Source organism: Callorhinus ursinus, unplaced genomic scaffold, assembly GCF_003265705.2.
Source record: "Callorhinus ursinus isolate GAN/ISIS: 27379988/994484 unplaced genomic scaffold, GSC_fseal_2.0 scaffold8, whole genome shotgun sequence".
Lineage (NCBI taxonomy): Eukaryota > Metazoa > Chordata > Mammalia > Carnivora > Otariidae > Callorhinus > Callorhinus ursinus.
This window is the reverse complement of record NW_027397070.1, coordinates 14,723,636-14,747,374: the sequence shown is the minus strand read 5'-3', so window position 1 is coordinate 14,747,374 and position 23,739 is coordinate 14,723,636. Positions and strand designations below refer to the sequence as shown.

General features: G+C 37.9%; 1 protein-coding gene across 2 annotated transcripts in view; it reads right to left on the bottom strand.

Annotated features, from left to right (window-relative positions):
* Positions 1 to 4,344: 4,344 nt before the first annotated feature.
* The window catches only part of TTC6 (tetratricopeptide repeat domain 6), a 202,793-nt gene continuing 183,398 nt past the window's right edge, over positions 4,345 to 23,739 (bottom strand). For both annotated transcript variants that reach the window (XM_025869141.2, XM_073895111.1), the window contains 5 exons: positions 18,871 to 19,081; positions 15,915 to 16,067; positions 14,718 to 14,888; positions 5,349 to 5,574; positions 4,345 to 4,899 (listed from right to left, as the gene is read on the bottom strand). In XM_025869141.2, the coding sequence (XP_025724926.1) occupies positions 4,763 to 4,899; positions 5,349 to 5,574; positions 14,718 to 14,888; positions 15,915 to 16,067; positions 18,871 to 19,081 (898 nt within the window). In that variant the 3' untranslated portion in view covers positions 4,345 to 4,762. The remainder of the gene's footprint in view (positions 4,900 to 5,348; positions 5,575 to 14,717; positions 14,889 to 15,914; positions 16,068 to 18,870; positions 19,082 to 23,739) is intronic.

Sequence of the window (23,739 nt, the reverse complement as noted above, 5' to 3'; positions counted from 1 at the left end):
TGAGAGGGGATAGAGAGAGGCAGAGAGAGAGAATCTCAAGCAGGCTCCAGGCCCAGCACGAAGCCTGACACAGGGCTAGATCTCAAGATCCTAAGATCATGACCTTAGCCAAAATCAAGAGTCAGGTGCTTAAACAACCGAGCCACCAAGCCACCCCAAGGAGCTGTGGCTTTTAAAGTAGAATAGAGATTGACTCTCAGCTCCACCATTTACAGCTATGTGATCTTGATCATAAAATCTGATCTTTTGGAGCCTCAGTTTCCTCATCTAATGAAACCTACTACCTTGCAAGACTGTTGAGTTGATAGAGACGGGGTATACACTTTGCTTAAAGTAAATGCTAAAAATCATGATTATTACAGTTATTATTTTCAACTTTGACCCACAGCCAAACTATATAAATACCTCATTGCAGAAAAGATGCTATTACTCTGACTCCATTCATGAGAAAAGAAAAGCTCTACATTCATTTCTTTTAAATCTTCGAAACTGTATCAGAGTTTGGCTATACGTTACAGAAGCCATTCTCATAATTTTAAGCTGAAAGAGATTTCATACAAAGAAAGTGGTGCTCATGTCATTGTTAGAAGGCCTAATGAAGCAGGTTCTAGACTGAGCCATCAAAAGAGCAAAACAAAATTGGCCAAGCCTGGGGAGTCTGCTCTGCCATAAAGAGAAAGGTAGAAAATCAAGACATGGGCACAGCAGCTATTGGCTCCAGGAAAATGTACAATTCACCCAGGATCAGAAAACCAGAGCCATCAGGGTTGGCTGCAGAATAACGTTGCTAGATAAGACACAGGATGCCCGTTTAAATTTGAATTTCAGATCAACAACAAAAAATTTTAGTGTGTGTCCTATACAATAATCAGAACATACTCAGACTAAAAAAATTGTTGTTGATCTGAAATTCAAGTTTAACTGGGTGTCATGTGTTTAAGCAGGAGTCCTGAATTACCCCTTCTTTATTTGAAATTAAAATTCAACCAGGTGTCCTATGTGTTTATTTGCTAAATCTCGAGTTCTGCTCTAGAGCCACCCATAGCCTACTGTTTTAATATCAGCAGAAGGGTGTCTTGCATGATGCTGCTTCAACTCAGTCTCATGAGATTACGTCAGATTGGCAGAAACTAAATCACATCAGCAACTCTGGCTGCAAGGACATTTGGGAGACATAACTCTTAGCTTTTCAGTCTCTGTATTATGGCAGGCATGCGAGAAATGCAAAGGAACATATGACAAGCAAACAATTCACCACAATAGCTACACAGTAATATTGATTCATTGCATTTGTAATTTCTTTTATTTTAACAGATATATCTTGAGCATCTCTTCTTTTTTAGTCAGTATAACTATTAGGGATACAGCACTAAACAATAAATAAATAAATAAATAAAGTCCCTGTCCTCATAGAGCTTAGATTCTAGTGGAGGAAAAAAAAAAACACACTAAATTACAGAAAATAAAATTGAGAGTAAAAGCCACTTGTAATCCTACTACTCTTCTTCTAGCTTGATGTAACAAAGAAAGGAAAAAAAAAAACCTCCTTATTCTTTTCTCCAATTTTACTTCCCAAGGATTATCATCAGTAAAAGTTGTGTGTGTAGGCTTGCACATGTATTATAAATAAGTTAAATGTGATCACTAAGTTCCATGATGGTGGGAAGGATACGCCTCAGTTCACCTGCTGAAGAGGTCAACATTACTCAAACTAATAAGAAAAAGACAAAATCCAGATATCTCCTTCCTCTTCCCTTGAGGTCCTCTGTGCCTGATTTAGCTCCCATAGCTTTCTGGAAGTCACTTTCTTCCTTGGTCTTCATCCTCTCTCCATCCTGCCTCTATCCTGCTGTGTCTCCTTTACTCGCCTTGGATCTTCTCGGGAAAGACAGACTCACTTGGAGTCCGAGTGGAGCACATACAGCACCAGGGCGAACCTCTCTGCAGAGCCTGGATCAATTTTCATATGTCCAGTTTTCATCTGGTGACGATAAAATGTCCCCAGTCCATTATTGTGAGGATGGAGGGAGATGAAGGGGATAGAAACTTTTCTGTCACTGTCCCCACCCCACCTCCACCTTACACCCCACTCATAGTTAAGTCTTAACTCCTCATTCTGGCTCCTTTGTCTAGCGCTAAGGATTTTTCATGTCTGACTCTGATTACATAAGCATGGTTTCCTGCCACCATTTCCTCACAAAGACTGCTCCAACCACTCACCAAACATGCTTTATTTTCCCATTTCTATCTCTGTCCTGACATCCAGTCTGTATGGAGGGCCTTTCAATCCAACACCTCTGCCCACGGGCACTGACCCCTGGTCAGGCTCCAGCTTCAGTGCCTCTTCCTCGGTGATGCTGCCTTAGATTCATTCCTACAGAAGCTGACCCCAAGACCAGGATTTGAGGACCAGAGGTTTATTTGGGGGGAGGTGCCAGCAAGCTGGTGTTGGGGAGGAGAGAGGGAGGCAAGAAAGGGGAAAACCAACAAAGGGTATGTACTGAGGCGGTTGTACGGTGGGCAATGGAACGGGGTGGGGCGGGGAGGCTCATGCTGATTGCAGAAGTCAGGGAGAAGGATCCCCCCTAAGTCAAGAAAGCTGAAGTGTTTATTCCCCACCTTCCCTCCATGGTTGCTGAAGGTGGCTCCTAGTGACGTGAACACCCCTGTCGTTCTGACCTGGCTCATGTGTGGACTGAGAGAAATGCCTCAGGTGGAAAGGGCAGGTGTGTGCGGGAGGATACTGCCAGTGTGCACAGAAGCTGGGTGCCAAGGGGATCTGGACGGGGGGGACATGTAGCATTTTGACAAGTTAGAGATGATTTGCACCAATATACTATTATGGCCTTTGGTTTGCATCAGTCCTGCCTCATCTTAGAAGTATTTGTGTGTGATCAGAAAAAAAATATTAAATTACTCATTGTCTTAGCCTGGGTTAGACCAGAAAGCAGAGGCAGAGGCAAATGCTTCTGTGCTATGACTTTATCAAGACATGCAAACCGGGGAACATAGGAGCAGTGACAAGAGGGAGTGAGGCAGGGAAGGCAGAAGCGGAGACACAAGGTATGTTTTGAAGCTGGCTGCCAGGAGCATCCTCCGGGAGGCTGTATACAGAGTGTCTCAGGACACCCCACCAAGAGAAGGGAGGGAGAAGAATCTCCCTACTAGTTCCTTTCTCCCATCATCAGAGGTTCATTTGACAGGGATTTAGGCCCCTGCACATCCACGGTACAGTTGGGCGAGCACTGGCAGAATCCCGCAGCAATCCAACACCTGAGCACCAACACAGATGCCCTGGGGCAGGGGCCATGGGAAGCCCGAGGCAAGGGCTTGTCTGTGGGTGCATGAGCTCCGTCTAAATCTCACCTGTGGCCTGGGCTGGGACAAAATTATCTGGAGACAGGTGAAGGCAAGTGATCCAAAGTGGCTTATTAAATGTGTCTGACTCACCAACCAAAACAACTCGCTATGGGTGACCCAGTCCTCAGGGTGGACCCCACATATGCCTAGAAAACTATCCTGAAATAGTGTGACGCATCTCCATGGTGGCTTACAAATGAAAATCAACCTTCTATTGTGAAAATCTGGTACATCAAACTTAAAAAAAGGAAACTGAGTAGATAGAGATATGCTTTCCAAAATGTCTCATCTCTGTGAAAACAAGTCTCTGAGGAGCTAGAGATATACCGGAAGAATGAAATGAAGAGGAAAATAAGTGAGTGAAGCAAATGTGAATGAAATCTTATTCTTATCAGTAAGATAAAGAAAAGGGGTTCTCTGGTTCACTCAAGGATCCTTTATAGACATTCTATATAGAATTTTTAGCTGTCTTGGGGCATCTGGGTGGCTCAGTTGTTAAGCGTCTGCCTTTGGCTCCGGTTATGATCCCAGGGTCCTGGGATCGAGCCCCGCATCAGGTTCCCTGCTCAGCGGGAAGCCTGCTTCTCCCTCTCCCACTCCCCCTGCTTGTATGGCCTCTCTCGCTGTCTCTCTCTCTCTCTCTCTCTCTCTCTGTCAAATCAATCAATCAATCAATCTTGAAGGAAAAATTTTTAGCTGTCTTTAATTTTTACTCATTAACTTCTTTGAAGCACTGATTATAAGTGTATACAAAATTTTTATATATATTTACAAAATTTCCATCAAAGAGTCAAAAAGAACTATATCAAGGAAACGGAAAGGTCAAAATTTTTATAGGTGCTGTGCTGGAAGGGAGGAAACATGTAAAAGAGAAACATGTTTATCTGGTGGAATAATATAAGTACCAGGAAGAATACGGGCCTGTGTAGACATTGTTTACAGGAAGAGAGAAGAAACATACTTAATTTCTTTATAGCCATCAACTCTGTATTTATTTTTTTAAATCTGGATACTGTTGAATACATTATGAGTATTTATTGATGAAAAGGTCAATGACACTTTTTCTATAATCATGAAGATTATATTATTTCAAAAGGAATTAATTTACCTTAAAGAAAATATTTTAAATGCTAATATTCCTTTAAAAACATCCCCATTTAAATGCTGCACCCTATGAAGAAATTGTTATTATTAGCTTTCTCAAATATGCAGAAAGTGATCTAGATGCTTTGTAATTAATATATAATATAAATATATTGTTAAAATGAATTAAAGGGTTATATAGATAACAAAACATAATGAATGCAATAATGAAGATAGTGCAACCTTTTAAACAACAAATAAGTTTCAATTTCGGGAAGAAGAACTGTATAGGCTGCTGCAGAAACCATAGTCTCTGTAATCATATCACTGAGGCATATTCTTGAAGGTTGAGTGCTTGAATATAGTCAGCCACAGCTTCCTCAATCAGACCTATTTTACCACGAACCTCTGCTCTAAGCTTATATACTAGAGCATCATCAGGCTTCAAAGACAGAGCTGTAAAAGAAAATCATTTCAAGATATGTTTTATGATAACCCTGGAAAATGGTCTCATGTTTTAAAAATAAAAATTGTACAAGAACTTTAGCATTGCTAATTTGGAAGCATTTTTCTTTAAATGCAAGTGGTTATTTGGTAAAATTAAAAAGATTAAATCTCTCTAAGAAAACTAACTTGAGGAACACAGTACAATGTCTCTCCTTGAAAGGCTGGCATTGTTTATGTCTGGTTTCCCTAATGATTTTCTGTATCTCAGCTTATCCACGCTTTAAATTATTCCATGAAGGAATCCATACTGATGGCATTAAAGATATGCTATATAAAAACAGTAATTCTTATGTAAGCTTACCTAGACAGAGAGACCTGATGATTTTCTTCTTTTTATAGTCTAAAAACAAACATATCAACCACTGTGATTTTACCCCCAAGTTATAAAACAAAAATACCTTTACTTAGGTCTTCCTCAGCTAGTTCATATTGCTTTAAACAACAGTATAAGTGTGCTCTGTTAAAATATACTGCAGCCCAGAAGGGACAGCTTTCAACCACATATGCAAAATCTTCTTTTGCTTCTTTGTATTTCCCTAATATTGTATTGGCAATAGCTCGATTCATGGTAGCACATTCATTTTCTGGATCAAACTTTAAAGCCATTGAGAAGTAGTCACTAGCCTGTAAAATGTGAAGATGATGATAATTTGAATATATTTTAATTGGCAGCTATATAGCAATCTGAAGCACTTTTGCTCTTAATTTAAAATAAGGACATTGGCAAGGAATTCTTAATCTCAGGAAACAAACTGAGGGTTGCTGGAGTGGTGGGGGGTGGGAGGGATGGGGTGGCTGGGTGATGGACATTGGGGAGGGTATGTGCTATGGTGAGCGCTGTGAATTGTCTAAGACTGATGAATCACAGACCTGTACACCTGGAACAAATAATACATTATATGTTAAAAAATAAAAAGAAGAAGAAGAAGAAGATAGCAGGAGGGGAAGAATGAAGGGGGGGAATCGGAGGGGGAGATGAACCATGAGAGACTATGGACTCTGAGAAACAAACTGAGGGTTCTAGAGGGGAGGGGGGTGGGGGGATGGGTTAGCCTGGTGGTGGGTATTAAAGAGGGCACGTTCTGCTTGGAGCACTGGGTGTTATATGCAAACAATGAATCATGGAACACTACATCAAAAACTAATGATGTAATATATGGTGATTAACATAACATAATAAAAAAATGCTAAAAAAAATAAGTAAAATAAAATAAAATAAGGACATTGGCATGCCAAGGGGGAAATGAAAGCATTTCATCCCAGATAGAGTTGAAAAAGAGGGGCATGGGGCTCCTGGGTGGCTCAGTTGGTTAAGCGGCTGCCTTCGGCTCAGGTCATGATCCTAGGGTCCTGGGATAGAGCCCCGCATCCAGGTCCGTGCTAAGCAGGGAGCCTGCTTCTCCCTCTGCCTGTGCCTGCCTGTCTGCCTACTTGTGATCTCTCTCTCTCTCTCTCTGTGTCAAATAAATAAATAAAATTTTTTAAAAAGAGGTGCATTGTCAGTAGACAATGTAAAAAACAATAATAAACCAGCCAAAAGTCAGTTTGCTTTTTGTTATCACCACGTGTAGGCAAATCTCGATAATGTCAGTGATAAAATACTACTCCTTGCTGAGGCAAAATGCTTCACTACTTACCCCTCAAATCCCACATCCTTATACAGCACCAGGAAAAGGTAAAATATAAATTAGAAAGGAAGGCCATAACAAGATAAAATGTTAGAAAATTAACATTTTTCATATAAAAGCAGAGTATCTAAGCTAAAAAGGTAAATGAATTTTCCAAATAAGACTCTAAACCATAACAAAAAGGGATAAAAACTTAGTGACACTATGAAAGTTATGAAGAAGGAAGAGAGGGAAAAAATCAACTTGTCAAGAAAATCCAAGACTCTAGATTATTCTCTACTCGTCATCGAGCTGAAAGGACCCTTCAAAGTGTGGTCTGTAGACTGGTTTTGGGGTCTCAGCCCAAGAAATCATTTACTACAGCTCTGTAAAGAGATTAAGCACAGAAACTAAGAGTAAACCATTAGTAACATTTACAGCACTTTGACGTGGCTATGACATTCCAGCGCATGAATATATTTCCAGTAACCTGTTTATATTGTGTTTTAGTAACATATTGATGAATAGTAAGTTAGAATTTTTTTAAATGTCCTTTCACCACAAATAGCTTCAGATGCTGATTAGACATGCTACTACTCAAGATAGGAATCTCTTCTCTAATTCCATGATGGATACAAATTTGGCTTCTACTTTAAAACTTACTTCACTTAAAGGAAAAGTCATTTTTAACAATTCTGTGGCGTGCCCCGCCCCGGGGCCTGGGAGTTGAGGTTGTGGTTCAGGATGAATGTCAGGCTCAGGTTTTGCAGCCAGGAGGCTCCTGAAATTGGCGATTCACCGGAAGGAAATTGCAGTGATCTCCTCCTCTGAATGGTAGCTGGAGTTTCAAATAGCGCACTTTCCTTCTTGGGGACAGTCTGTCTCCTCTGGTATTGTTCAGGGGTCCCTAGTCCCTGGGGCTGTGCAGCCAGGCCTCGGGGGCCAGACCAGGTTGTTCTCCGATTTTTTACTATTCAGTGTTTCCCAACACACCACAATCTTGCTTCTATCTCCCCCTATTTTGTGAATTCCACTCTTGCTAAGGCTGTAGATGTCCTCAAGCCCAATGGACATTTTTTAGTTCTTTACTTTCGGCACATTTCTGTGGCATGGACACTTTGATCTCTCCTTCCTTTGTAAAATTCTCTGTCCTTGGGAAGGGTGTCTCTCTGGTTTTTCTCTTACCTCTCGGATCATTTTCTCTGTTTCCATCACTGAATTATTTTTCTCTTATGTTTCCCAGGGATTTGATTTCAATTCACTTCCATCATGAGTGAAATGGAACACTGGTAGCATGGTGGCCAAGAGCTCAAACCACGGAGCCAGATTTCTACGTTCAAATCCTGGCTCCACCACTCATTATCTCTATGTCTTTGGGTGAGTAACTTTTGTACCCAGTTTTCCTGTCTGTAAAATGGAAGTAACAAACAGAACTCTACTTCCCATGCGGCTTTTAGGATTAAGTGAGGTTAATATGTAAAGTATATACAAAATATCCATATATATTCAAAATATCAATTATTTTCACCTCAATTATTATTGATATATCATTTCTTCCCAGTGTCTATAAACAGAGAGACAACATAGCCCTAAGGCAATTCTCCATGAATTTTGCTGCCTCTGACTTTCGAGAGGCATTAGATCAAGATTGTATAACCCATCTCATTTTTGGATGGAACTATTCTGTATGGCAGCTAAGTGCAATTAGAAGAATCTGTTAAGAGGGTGGCAGAATTGACATCCTTCTGTGAAGAGCTTAAAGAGAATTCACTCCCGAACAGAAGGCTGGATGATCAGAATCACCAGATCATCAGAAATGAGGCAAGGAAATGACTCCAAGCAGGGCCAAGACTTTCTTCAATAAGTAATTTAGGTTTCATTTTAGTTAACCAGTAAATGATCAGTAAAGGCCACACTATTCTATATCACAAAAGAATTACTTCAATCAGGTAGGAGCCAATGCTTACCTCAGCTAAGATAAAAGAATTCAGTAACACACAATAATATGCTTAACTGTGAATAATATAACTTTCTATTACAGCTTCTAAAATATATTGCTTAGAAAATAAAATCCTATCCATTTAATGAAGTAACTTGAAGTATAGGAGTAATGGCTATGAAACAATTGAAGGCCAAAGACACCTACCACAATGATGGCCTTGATTTTTTAACAATTGGTCTAATGCCTTAATATCTGTAATTAATTAAAAAACAGATCCAGTTATTTTTTTAAAGTCACCCATAGTTCATGATGCATGCATGTAGCTCATCCAAAAATGATTTAAAACTATTAAGTCACTAACTAATGATAAAAGAAACCAGAACATATCTAAATTTGAACCTTCTAGAGATTATTTGATCTATTGAGGGACCCTTCTTCCTGCCCCTAAATCTTCCTTCCCGGACAGTTAGAAACAAAGGTTGAGGAGGTGGGGAGCAGGGAACAGAAGCCATTTCCTCCACAAAGAGACCTCGAGCATACTAAAATATAGCATAGCTGCATAACTACTTGCAAAGTCTGCTTAACTCTGGAAGGCATGTGCACTGTGAAGCCCAAGCATCCGGTATATATCAAGACAGAGATGACAGAACACATTTTAGATGAAATATTTGCCCAGCTAATGTGTCCCCAGTTCCAGGGAAATAGAGCCACACAAGAAAAAGAAGAAAGAAAGAAGAAAGAAAGAAAGAAAGAAAGAAAGAAAGAAAGAAAGAAAGAAAGAAAGAAAGAAAGAAAAAGAAAGAAAGATCAAAGTTCAAATACACTTTAAATCTAACCAGTTTTATACATGATGCCCATGGAGTTATTAAGGACAAGTTTAAAAGGTGAGAGTCTCCCTCTCATATGGATTTTAAACATTTATGGGAACAAAAAACTGACCTGGGAATATTTGTCTTTATCTCATTAACTAACTCCACAATGCAGAGAAACATTGCTAGGACCCAACCAGAGATGGTCTAAGACTGATGAAGTTTAAGGCAATTGACCCTGGCTTGTCCACCTGGGAAAACATTAGCCTGCCAACCGTCCACCAGGGTCTGAGCTGCAACAATCTCATTCATGCCTTATAGAATTGTACCTTTGATAATTCTGTCCCATCATTTAGCTTCACTACTGAGGTCAACTAAGCTCATCACAGGGCTCATTGCCTAAGGGCATGATCTAAGCTGGGAAAGAGTAAGCGCTAAACCAAGGCAATGACAGTAGTACAGAATGGAGGGCCGTATCTGAGAAAAAAATCAAGACACAAAACTGACAGGATTAGATGACTGATGGATGAAAGAAGTGAGGAAGAGAAAGATATGGTTGCCGCTGATATCATAACCATGAACCTAAAATGAGAGCTTAATGTTGTCTGGTTACTACACTTCCCCAGTACGCTCACCCTACTACTCTCTGTAACAGTTATTTCACATTTTCTCTTTTCTCCTCAGAACTCCTAGCCACCCCGCCCCCCTTTTTAAGCGTCCACACCACTCTTACTGATAACTGATACTCATATCCCATAGAGAAAATGTAGTCAATAAGTAGAAATACCTACTTGTCAAAGTCTGCCTGTCTGCATTCAACTGTGCCCCAACTCTCTGCCTTCCCTCACGACATAATCCATGGTGTGTCCTGCTCCCTTCAAAGGCCACTCCAGCAACTTCCAAACTTTAACCTCAGTTCTCAAAAGTTTCGATCCTAATTATTTCTGCCACTTTCTCCTGCCCCAACAATTTCTTCTTTTCTACTACATTTTTTATTAACATAGGAGCATGAATCACTATCCTTCATATTTACAAAATAAAGAGAACTTCTTACCGCACTCTACCTCATTTCACTACTTCTTGTCACAGAACTTCCTGAACCAGTTGAACTGCTCTAATTCTTCAGCTCACATTTCCTCCACAACCCTTACCTACTCAAGGCTCTGTCTCACCGCTGCCGCAACAATGTTCTTGCCAAAATCATCAGGGACTTCCTCCAAGCTCCTCTTCCTTGACCTTTCCCAACAGCGTTTGACTCAGGACACTTTTCCCTTCTTAAAGCACATGATTCTCAAGGTGTTATCAGACTCTGCTGTTTTTCTTCCCATCACCCTGGCTGGATGCTCTCGTCTCGGCCTACTCTCTGACATCTCCTCTCTGCTTCACTCTTAAACATTGGTGTTCCCCCAGAGCTTGCTCCTTGAACCCCTTCTCTCCACCCAGGCACTCTCAATCTCCTAGAGTCCCACACATGTGCTCAGACTGGTAGAATAATGCTCTTGTGAGACTGTATTCGATGTTCATCACTACTAATATTTTCTTGTTTATTTTCTATTTCTTCCTCCAATAAAAAGTAAGTTCCATCAGAAAAAAAAAAGCCTTTCTTATCTTGTTTAGCTCCGCATCCTCAGGGTATTATTAATGCCTCACACGTGGCAGGTACATCATAAATATATGGAGATTGAAGGAATGAAGAACTAAGTGGTATAAGGAAGTATTTGCTGAACTTTTCCAGCAAAATAGAGACAAGAACCATAGCCTCTCGGTACATAAAGATGACCCAATGATCATTTCATTAAGGGATATGGTGGCAGTATTAGGAGGCACAAGAGAACACAGAGGTTACAGGTCTTGGAAAATGCAAGCAATAAAAACAACTTTTTAAAATGAGTACGCCAGGGACGCCTGGGTGGCTCAGTCGGTTAAGCGTCTGCCTTCGGCTCAGGTCATGATCCCAGGGTCCTGGGATTGAGCCCCACATCGGGGCTCAGCGGGGAGCCTGCTTCTCCCTCTCCCTCTGCTGCTCTCCCTGCTTGTGCTCTCTCTCTCTCTCTCTCTCTCTCTGCCCAATAAATAAATAAAATCTTAAAAATAAAATACAATGAGTATATCATCTTAGAAGGCAAGGGTTGTGAAAACTTGTGAGAAACACAGAGCTTGTGGTAGAAGCCTTCTCAGACCAGCTAGGCTAGAGAGGACATTTTGGAAAGTCCTTTGCCATAGCATCAAAGGGAGAGCAACTTGGACAGTTACCATGGCTCATCACCCTGCTTCCCATAAGAATCTCTGCTATTAGTCAAGGAACAAAATTTATCTCATCCAAATGTGAGTAACAGAAAAGTAATTTGCCCACCTTTGTAATAAAAACAAGGATGAGAAATGATAGCTTAATTTTTAGAAAGATAACAAAAACTCACCAGATAAAAAAGTATTGCTACAACACAGATAAAAATTATAACATAACATTTCAAAATGAACTAGAAAAAAATTGCTAAGGGAGAATTGCATTTAAGAAAAAATAAACCAGAAATGAAGGATCTCAGAAATGAGGCAGCCAGGAAGGTAAGACATGGAAATGAGATGACACTAGAAAAAAAAAATTTATTTTTTAAAAACCTGATCTATAAGGTCCACAGGGGATGATAGAGATTTCAGAGGACACAGGAAAGATTTAGAAGAGAGATGTGAAAAAGGCAAAGAAAATGAAACAAAAACTAAGATATAAAACATGAGAAAAAATAATTGGTATATAGAAGTCAAAGGGCATCTTATATATAATAATTGGCATTTATTCCCAATGAATAATGAAACAAAAAAATTTTTATACTAAATTCAACAAAACTTTTCTGAAATCTACATAATGAAAATGCACACTGTGTACTTTAAAACTGACTCCAAATGGTCAACTCTGAGACATATCTTGGCAAAACTTTTTACTTAAAAAAAAGAAATCTTTGGTTATCTTGACCAAAAAAGTCACTGATAAAATAATGAAAATCAGGTTTCCATCAAAAAGATCATTTTTGACACCAACATACAAATCCAGAAAATAGGGAAACAACACGTAAGACACTCAAGGAAAGAAAAAGTGACTCAGAATTTTAAACCCAGACAAGCTGCCTTAAGTTGTAAACACTGCAGGCAAACAGCTATGAACATAAAAAAAATTCAAGGAATATTGTTCTCATGAGCCCTTTCTCAGGACTCTGCTAGAAGACCAATTTCAGGCAACTAAGAAATGAGTGGTCGGGAGGAAAACTTTGGCAAAAAGCCTGGTGATGAGAACTGAATATACTTAACTGGAGAACTAAGACTAAAATGTGAAATAAGGGTAACAAAATAGTTTGCAAATATTAAGCCCTTTGGCAGGGGAGGAATAATGAAACTCACAACAAAATGGGAGAATAGAAACAGAGTAGAAGGCTGGCACCAGCTGACACTGTAAGTTTATACACATTTAAGAATAAAAATATAATTTTTTTAAAAAAAGAATACTATTAACTAAAATCAACAAATGGATGAGAGGGAAGAGTAAGGGAAGAAGAGATTAAATGGCAATTTTATTGTTGTTCGTAATAGAGAAACTAAAGAAATAAGGAACTAAGAGTATAAAGGTATTTTTATAAAGGTAATCACTAAAGCAAAACTATAAACCTACTTACCTTTGAAAATAATTAAAGTAGGCCACAGAATAAAATATACCAAATACATGTACAAAGGAAATGTGACATTAAATAACAGAACTAAGATCAACCATGCCAAAATTTTATTATCATTATTATTAAAAAGTATTTTCAAATTGCTATCTAAAGCAAAATCTAACTCTATGCTGTATAAAAGAGACACAAACCTGAAATAAAGGATTCTGAACATTGAAAATAAAGAGAAGGGCAAAGGAATACCAGGCAAAAGGAAAACCAAATGAAATCAGAGGTTACGATCTTCATATCAGAATTTATTCCTAAGACCATTTTAAAGAAACAGAGAGAATTTGAAACGCATTCACAATGCATATGTAATGCGTATGAATATCTGTATAAAATAATAATGTGGCAGCAATTTTCATAAAGTAGAAATTACAAGAGATGTAAAGAAAACACTAATTTTAAGGTACTTACACCTTTCTCACTCCAAAATAAACCAAATGAAAAACAAGTGCGGCTATAGGCTAAATTAAAAACATAACTTATAAGATAGATCTTATATGGATATTTTTAACTCTATATCCTTATAGTAGAAATTCTTTTTTTAACAGTTGTTTGTTTGTTTGTTTTTTTAAGATTTTATTTATTTATTTGACAGAGAGACACAGCGAGAGCAGGAACACAAGCAGGAGGAGTGGGAGAGGGAGAAGCAGGCCTCCCGCGGAGCAGGGAGCCTGATGGGCTCGATCCCAGGACCCTGGGATCATGACCTGAGCCGAAGGCAGACGCTTAACGACTGAGCCACCCAGGCGCCCAGAAATTCTTTTTTGAAAAGGTTCCTGGAGCATTTTTTTTAAGTTGGCATATACAAGACCACATTAAAACTCAATAAACTCCAAAATTAGAAAATATAAAGCCCTTCCACCTGGACATTTTAAGTGTCCTATTAATTTATTCTTTAGTCCAAGGGGAAATAACATTTCAGGTGTAACGTTTTAGGAAAGAAAAAAAAATTACAGACCGAAATACATAGGATAGTGCTAGAAGCAGTACTTAGGGAAGTGGCCTAACCTTGACAACTCATCACAGTCTAAATTAAAGGGTGACAATAAGTGAAACTTCTGACTCAGAGACAGGCAAAGAACAAGATAAGTTGAAGATAAAGAACAAAAGAGTGAATATAAATAAAAAGTTAAAATTGAGTTTGAATTATGTAAGTGCATTACAGTGCAAATAAAATAAATTCAAAATATAAAAAAATGTCATCTAATAACCCAATACTTTCATTTCAGACATTCTAAAATGATTAAGATGTTATAAAACCAGAACTGACATCCTTATGGCCTCACTCCCAGTCAAATGCTCATGTGACTAAAATTTAGGAAAGGTAGCAATTAAGATGAGTTAGATAATCACATCAATGTAAAAGAGTCTTGAAGGAAGTCTGAGATTTGTCTAAGTGGGGGCAGAGAGAGGATTCTAGGCCAGAAGCTGGCAATAATGGACAGCAAGGCAATGACCCACACTTCGGGAAAGTCCAGAACAATGTTTACTGGACAAGTGTTGAATGGTTGATGATAATGAGGAGAATAAATCCATAGAGATGTGAACATGTAATAAATAATTACAAAGATTCTTATGAAAGAACTTTTTTGAAGAGAGCTAATGAATGATTAGCCTATGATGTAAGGATTGCTTTTTGAAATTCTATATAACAAAGAAAGCATTTAGTGTCAAAAATAAAATGTTAAGGAAAACTCATTACCTGAGAAAATTGCCGATGGTGAAAATAGATATTTCCTGCATTAAAGTAAGCCAGTGAATACGTGGGGTTTAGAGAAATTGCTGCTTGATAGTCTTTCATTGCATTCTGTTGTTGACCCATAAACTCGTGAATCACACCACGATTTGTTAAGAATTCTGCTGTCGTATTGATCTGCAATATAATAGTATGAGTATTTAGCATCTGAGAACAGTATGTATCTCCAATTTCATGTCTGTAAAAATGAATGTTATGAAATCTACTTGTGGGAAATGAGTAATTTTATAGTGCAGGTGAAACCTCATTAGAGCAAATATTTTGAGAAAGGACTCTGTATGAAGTTGATTCAGTGTCAACCTTTCGTTGATTTGGTCGCAATAAAAAAATAATCTTAGTGCTTTACTCAGTTCCTTTCCAAAGGATAGACATGGTTGGCAGGAAGCTTATTTGTTTGACTCCGTTACACTGGAGAATAAATTAAATAGTTAACATGCTTATTTGTCCAGGTAGTAGCAATTATCTTTCAGTTCTTTCCTTTTTTCACATCTCAAAGTTTACAAAGTCTGCCCATTTCTACAGAAACAGAATCCAAAAGCTATAAGAGAGGATTTTCTGTCACTGTATACAAAACCTGAGGGTTTTATTTGCCATTTCACTATAGAAGAATCTGGGGATTTGTGTTGTTCTTTCTTTAGTTCCTTTGAACCCAGAACATTTTTTTTATGTTTTGCATTCATTTTTTATGACAAAATAATATTGATGTCCCATGAAACTATAAATTGCATTTACTGAAAGGAATCAACATTTATCATGAGTTTGTACTTTGGATTTTAAATGTACTTCAGTTATAAAATTGGCAAGCCATAAAAACTCTTTAGGAATCTCTTAGGAAAAAAAAATATATATATTATTTTCCCTACAAGTTACTTTAAAAAGTTACAGAGAGGGGCACCTGGGTGGCTCAGTCGTTAAGCGTCTGCCTTCGGCTCAGGTTATGATCCCAGGGTCCTGGGATTCAGCCCCACATCGGGCTCCCTGCTCAGCGGAAAGCCTGCTTCTCCCTCTCCCACTCCCCCTGCTTTTGTGCCCTCTCTCTGTCAAATAAATAACTAAAATCTTAAAAAAAAAAGTTACAGAGAAGTTACATGACACTATTCATTAATTGATGCTAATGATAATATCATCTAAGTGGATTTTTACCTTTATGGCAGCATTAATATCTTGAATTGCAGCAAAATTATCACCCATCTGAAGACAGACCACAGCTCTTCCTTCATAGGCTAAGTAGCATTTTGGATCAACTTCTGTGGCAATGGTAAAGTGATTCCAAGCTTTCTGGAATTTTCCTCTGGCCTAAGAAAATTTTTCATTTACTTGAAGTAGGAAATTGTCCATAACATGACAAATGTTTATGGTTCTAACTTAATCAAATAAAGCCTTTAGTAAGGGTAAATTTATATTGTGCTAAATCTAAGCTATTTTAAACAAGGAAATAGACTGTACTCTAAGTGCATTCAATTGACTAAATTACCTCTGAGTATTTATGCTAACATTTTAATTAATTAAAATAAATCTAATTGTCAGAGTCATCTCCTATGCCAGTCTTGGACAACATAAAATCATGGCCACCATATGAAACACCAATGCTTCTGACAATCATCACCACAAAGTTTATACTGAACTCCACACACACAGGCAGAGATTGTATTTATTGCCTGGCATTGGATCTTCAGTTATACATAATATATATATATATAATGAACATAATAAAATAAATGTGTTGAATAAATAAGAGAACAAACTAATAATGTGAGACCTATTTTGATAAATTGTACCGGCATCTGGAATTTTAGGGTCATTTATACATATTCCACGGAAAATGCATTCAAATCTACCAAGTTTTTGTTTATACAAACCTTAGCACCAACTGGAAAACAAGAAAAAAGTTAGGAGAGGGGCACTGTTAATTGAAAGGTATCTGATTATTTCGTAGAGAAGACCAGCTAGCAACTAAATACCTCATCAGTGTAAGGTGGTGAGTTGATAAATCCACTGAGTCCAGAGTCTGTCCTTTATTTGCATAGGCTAAAAATCCAACTTGCCAGAATCTCAGAAGCTGAGAAGCTGACTCACATTAACCAAACTGAGCCCAGTGACTCTTGCATAAAACTAATGAGATAACTACACACTGTTCTTTAACTGGCAAATCTTCTCCCTCTGGGCAAATTATGTGAAAATCAACACTGGCATAACAAATTCATTGGAGAAACAAGGAATATAAGAATATTAAGCTGCAAACAGCCTCACAGTGGGATATCTGTCATCTGTTCCTGAAATCTGTTTTAGCTAACCTCGGTATCGCTAGTGCGAGGCACATAGTAGGAAAATCTGTTAAGTATTTTTTGAACAAATGGCTACTCTTTCCCTTGGGCAGAACTTGGATGAAGCTCTCTCTCTCTTTTCTCAGTCCTTTCTTTCCTGATTCAATCCTTCTTCCTACTGATGTGTTTCTCAGTCTTCTTTCAGGTTGATACATATCAAGTAAGATCTTCATAAAACAAAAATCTGATGTCGTTGCTTTGGTTAATTATATTAACATTTATAACTGGCCTGCAAGGCCTTCACCTCCAGTCACTTTCCAATTCTCTAGCCTGTCCTACAACACTCACTTCCTATCATTACACTCCATCCACTTGGGCCCTCTGTCTCTTTCACAAGACTTCCTAAAGTGTTGTTCACTATGTCCTAGCTTCAGCTCTTAACTCTGACTGATTACTAGTCTTTCACACTCAATTTAAATGTTAATTTCTCAAAAATTCCTCTCTTACCCCTTAAACAAATCTAGGTTTCCTTGTTATAAGTTGTCCTAAAACCCATCCTTTTCCTTTGTATCATGAGTATAATTAAATAACTTTTCCTATGGTTGCTTGATACTCATCTCTCTATTAGGTAGTAAACTCTATAGAAGAATCAAGTATATTTGGTTCACTGCTGTATCCCTAGGCCTAGAGCATTTCTTCTCCTATATTAGGGGCTCAGTAAAATGCCTACTGAATGCAATGAATGATGATGCTAACACATTTCATTGTATTGCAGTCAGCTCTCTCAGCCTTGGGAGTCATCCTGTCTCTTCAAGCTGACTTTGGAAATTTCTACTGTGATCCAATGATGGCTAATTTAGTCTCAAAGGGAAATCTTATTTCCCTTATTAATGAGTTCTTGGGCATACCCCACTATAACCACCAATCCTAACAATCACCTCCAATGTTATTAATATTATTAGAGCAGCCAAACTCATTTTCAAATTTTTAAAAATCAACTTTAATTGCAGATTATTAATAAGAATTTCTGCAGATTATGGTAATATGAACACATTTTTTGCCTATTCTCTAAAATCTTGAATATTAAAAAAAAAGAAGAAAATTTAAAATCATTCAGTTCCTCTTCATGGAAAATATAGCACACTTGGCACTGTATTCCAAGAATGTCACTACATATTTATTAGTGCAAATAGGTTGGTGAGTGCATGGGTCATGTCAGAGTGTTCCAGAAATCACTCAGAGACCTGTTTGGTAACAGACAGAGTAACACTCTCCCATCTTGCTGAAAAGACAAACACCTGGTCTCTTGCCTTCCCAGTATGGGCTCATTGCCCTTTGGAAGATGACCTAAATCCCTATACAGTGGTTGTCTGATCCACTGCGTGACTAAAGTCCACTTCAAAACTTTTGTACACTGTTTATTCTCTCTAGCTTGTCATTAATTCAACAGGACAATACCTATGGGGCCCAAGTATAAGTTAGTGAAACAAACGTTAGCCGCGTTCTTATATGTGAAACTCATCAGGCAAATTTCAAAAGTTGTATGTAAGAGTGGGGGTAAGGTAAGGCGGGGTACACGCATTAAGGAAACTCAGGTTCAAAGGGTCCACATCTCACTAGTATGCCAGGTCCCTGGGTGTGGTCCACAGGTAAGCTCCCTGTAACTAATAAACCCCTGCAGAAGCTCTGCTCTGGATACTGATAGTAAGGGAAAGGTAAAATATACATGACCAAAGAAATAACATATATCCCAATCACCAGTAAAGGGCTAAATATATTCTTTCCCTTGTCCAAAAGATGCTTTTATGGGTTAACATGTTGTTATATAACATTACCTGCAAATTATAGCCTAGGCTAATTCTGGCTTTTACATATGTTGGATTAATGTGCAACGCTTTCAGAAAGTCCTTCTGCGCTTGTTTGGTGGCTTTCTCATGACCATATTCCATGTAAGAATTTCCCCGTCCAACGTAAGCATCCAGAAAACAGGGATTAATTTTAAGAGCCCAGGTGAAGAAATCAACAGCTTCTTCAAACTCTTTATTTCTGAAAATAAATGAAAATATTGATCCCTTCTGGTGAATTTTCTAAATGCTTTTCTATATATAATTTTTTTCTTTTTATTGTTATGTTAATCACCATACATTACATCATTAGTTTTTGATGTAGTGTTCCATGATTCATTGTTTGCATTTAACACCCAGTGCTCCATGCAGAACGTGCCCTCTTTAATACCCATCACCAGGCTAACCCATCCCCCTACCCTCCTCCCCTCTAGAAACCTCAGTTTGTTTTTCAGATAATTTATTCATGAAGATTTGCATTGACCCTTATCAAAAAAAACGTTTTATTTTTATTATCCATCATAGGAAGTAAGTTCATATAACCTAAGAAAGTCTGACAGGATCTTTGAAGATTTGGGTGAAAGGGAAAAGGGAGGTAAGAGCCATTTTTATAACAGAATATGTTGGGATGATATTTTAGAGTTCTTTTTTCAGAACTATAAATGTCTGAATGGCATTCCTGAACTTGTTTTTAACAGCTATCAGTAGCCAATACAGAAAAACATACGCTATTTTTGATGAAATACACTAGTAAAACAGATTAAAATAAATGTATTTATGTATTTAATATTTCCTTATACAATGAAAGGAACCAAATTTTTATCACACGGGAGGCCTTACTTCAGATCTTTTATAAAGGCAAATACTTTTTGTGGACACAGGAAAGGAGAAAAAAGAAAAGGTAAAATGCATTTGATTTATTAACTTGTGAATAGATGTGACCGAATGATAACTCTATCTCTCATCCTTAATTATTCTCTTGTGGTGGGGTGAGGGCTAGAGAATGAATCAGATATTTGTTCATGGGCAGAGAGAGTCACTTTTCCATTTTATATGTGTATCTGATAACTACATTCAGTCTCAACTGACATGGAGAACATCTAGGATCTTTTCTAAAAACTAGAACAAGGGAGCTAACATTGAGTAACTGCTTACTTACCAAGTACTGTGCTAAATGCTTTACCTCTTATTTCACTCAGTCCTTCCAACAATTCCTAAGCTAGTTATAATTTTCTACATTTTATAGGTTAAAAGAAAATGGCTCAGAAAAAGTTTGCACACAGTAAATAACACAGTAAGTGGTGTAGTGAGGCTCAGCAGTGTACATATCTAGGATTCAGACTCAGGTAAACCATAACTCCAAACTTCATGCTTTTCCACACAGTCATCTCTACCTCACATTCTTCGCCCTTACCATACCTGCTGCAGTTGGCACACAAGATTTACTATCTCAGCAGGGTAGTCAGAAGGAAGGAGTGAAGCTCGGACCTAAACCTGAATGTGCAGATTAATACTAATTTTTCAAAGTTGTTATGAGAAACAAATGAGCACGTGTGAAAACCATTTAGCAAAGAAACGCTCAATAAAGATTATCATCTTCTTCCCATTCTCGCCATTACTTCTCAAAAAGGTTTCAAAATTTAACAAGATGCATCACTACTTTGCTAAATTTTCCTTCACAAAATACATGGAAACAAGGGCAGCTGTTCTAGAGACTGGCATCTCCTAGATATTATGCAGGAATATCTCTTAAAGTAGTGTTTCCCAAACTTTGGCCCCTCCTTGGTGACAGTTGCCCTATGTTCTACCTACGCTATCATTTATTGAATATTTTTCTCTAAGTCAAATCACTGTTTTACTTAACACAATTTATTTCAAAAGACAACTTAATTTCAACCCCATAAATAGAAAATTAATATTTCATACCATAAACAGACAGCAACCATAATAATAAACAACTATTGGAGTTGGATACTACAGTAGTCTCCAGAAAACTGAACCTGAGGGCTGGACCGTCTATTACAAAATGTTGGAAAGATGGGAAAGACTAGCTTTTAGCTGAGACCTTCTTCTTGACGTATTCAGAAGGCTTGAGAAAGAATTTAGTTTGAAATTGAAGAGCACTTCAGTTTCTCGCAATGTGATTGAATATTTTTTAATGCCTGTCTAAGCCATGAAGAATAATTGAGGTGATTACGATATTTACTCCGTGTTTTGGCAAACACTACCCAAAAGTGGGGCATCAAGTGTTCAGCCTGAAGATTGTACAAGAATCCGCAGTGAATACCAGGAACACTTGGCTTCTGATAATTCAGACAGGCGGAAAGTGAACATTCACATATACGAGGCAGTTTATCTACTAAGTTTGCTGTGGATTGTTACTAAGAAAACACAGGTTTACTTCCCTCAGTAGCTTACAGTGAAATTGTGCTTCTCTCCTGATAACTGGCACTATTGGAGAGGTGAGAGTTCGCTAAATAAGGGTAATAATGCCTGAGGTTGTGCTCTGTTTACAGAGATCTTTTCCTCTGTACCTCTCAATCCCTTTCACCTATTTTCCCCTTTCCCCACCCCTGTCCTCGTTGGCAACCACCAATCTGTTCTCTGTATCGATGAGCCTGTTTCTGTTTTTGTTTGCTCATTTGCCTTGTTTTTTCAATTTCCACATTTAAGTGAAATCAGGCAGTATTTGCCTTTCTCTGATCTATTGCACTTAGCATAATACTCTCTAGGTCCATTATGTTGTTGCAAATGGCAAGATCTCATTCTTTTTTATGGCTGAGTAATTCCATTGTGTGCATGCGCGGGCACATGCACGCACGCTTGTGTGTGTGTGTGTGTGTGTGTGTGTGTGTGTGTGTGTGTACCCTCTTTATCCACTCATCTATCCAAGGGCACTTGTGTTACTTCCATATCTTGGCTATTATAAATAATGCCACAATAAACACACAGTTGCATAGATCTTTTCCAATTAGTGTTTTTGTTTTCTTTGGGTAAATTAATGGAATTACTGGATCACACAGTATTTCTATTTTTAATTTTTTAAGGACACTCCTTAATGTTTTCCACACTGGTTGCACCAATTTATATTCTCAGCAGTGTACCACAAAGGTTCCCTTTTCTCCACATCCTCACCAACACTTGTTATTTCCTGTCTCTTTGGTACTAGCTATTCTGACTGGTGTGAGGTGATTTCTCCTTGTAGTTTTAATTTGCATTTCCCTGATGATCAGTGATGTTGAGCATCTTTTCATGTACCTGTTGCCATCTGTATGTTTTCTTTGGAAAAATGTCTATACAGGTTCTCTGCCCATTTTAATCTAATTATTGGGGGGGTTGGTGTTGAGTTGTATAAATTCTTTATATATTTTAGATATTAACTCTTTATCAGATATATCATTTGCCAATATCTTCTCCCATTCAATAGGTTGCCTTTTCTTTTTGTTCGTGGTTTCTTTTGCTGTGCAAAGACTATTTTGGGGACTATTTTGGTGTAGTCCCAATAGTTTGTTTTTGCTTTTGTTTCCTTTGCCTGAGGAGACATATCCAAAAAAAAAAAATGTCACTAAGGCTGGTGTCCAGGAGATTACTGCCCATGTTTTCTTTTGGGACTTTCATGGTTTCAGGTCTCGCATTTAGGTTTTAATCCATTTGGAGTTCCTTTCTGTGTATGTGTAAGAAAGTGGTCCAGTTTCATTCTTCTGCATGTAGCTGTCTGGTTTTTCCAACAGCATTTATGAGAATCTGTCTCAAAAAGAGACTGTCTTTCCCCCCATTGTATATGCTTGCCTCTTTTATGGTAGATTAATTGATCATACAAACATGAGTTTCTTTCTGGGTTCTCTATCCTGTTCCATTGATCTATGTGTCTATTTCTGTGCCAGCACCATACTGTTTTGATGACTACAGCTTTGTAGTATAGTTTGAAATCTGGGGCTGTGATACCTCCAGCTTTGTTCCTCTTTCTCAAGATTGCTTTGCATAACAAATTCCTAATCAAGAATAATTAGACAGTAGTAATTCTGTATAAAATGCATTTAGCTGATAGGTTGTTGTGCTCAGTATTTCTATCTATGAGTAACAGCAAACTATTTACTTATGATGCATACCTATGGTGATTATGTAAACTGAAATTTCCACAGCAGTCTCAGTTCTCTCATAGTTTGCTCATAAATCATTGAAATACTTCTAGTATATTAACATCCATTTGCATCATACACATTGCCCCACTCATACCCAGAAGGAAATTAAAAATCCTTTGTGAGAACATACACCAATATATGGATTATAAAATACAATCTCACCTTTTGTATAAACCAACCAATTTTAAAAGAAAAAATGAAGCAATAAATTGAAGCTATTTTTCTATACCTATCTAGTTATTATCACTAAAGTTTTGTTGTTGTTGTTTTTGTTGTTGTTTAATTTTAGTTAACATACAGTGCAATATTGGTTTCTGGAGTAGAATTCAGTGGTTCCTCACTTCCATACAACACTCCCTGCTCATCACAACAAGTGCCCTCCTTAATACCCATCACCCATCTAGCCCATCCCCCACCCACCTCCCTCCATCAAGCCTCACTTTGTTCTCTATCATAAGAGTCTCTTATGGTTTGTTTCTCTCTCTCCTTTTCTTCCCCCTTCCCATATGTTCATCTGGTTTGTTTCTTAAATTCCACATATGAGTGAGAGCATATGGTATTTGTCTTTCTCTGACTGACTTATTTTGCTTCGCATAATACACTCTAGCTTCATACATGTCGTGCAAATGGCAAGATTTCATCTTTTTGATGGCTGAGTAATATTCCATTGTATATTTATATATACCACCCCTTCTTTATCCATTCATCAGTTGATAGA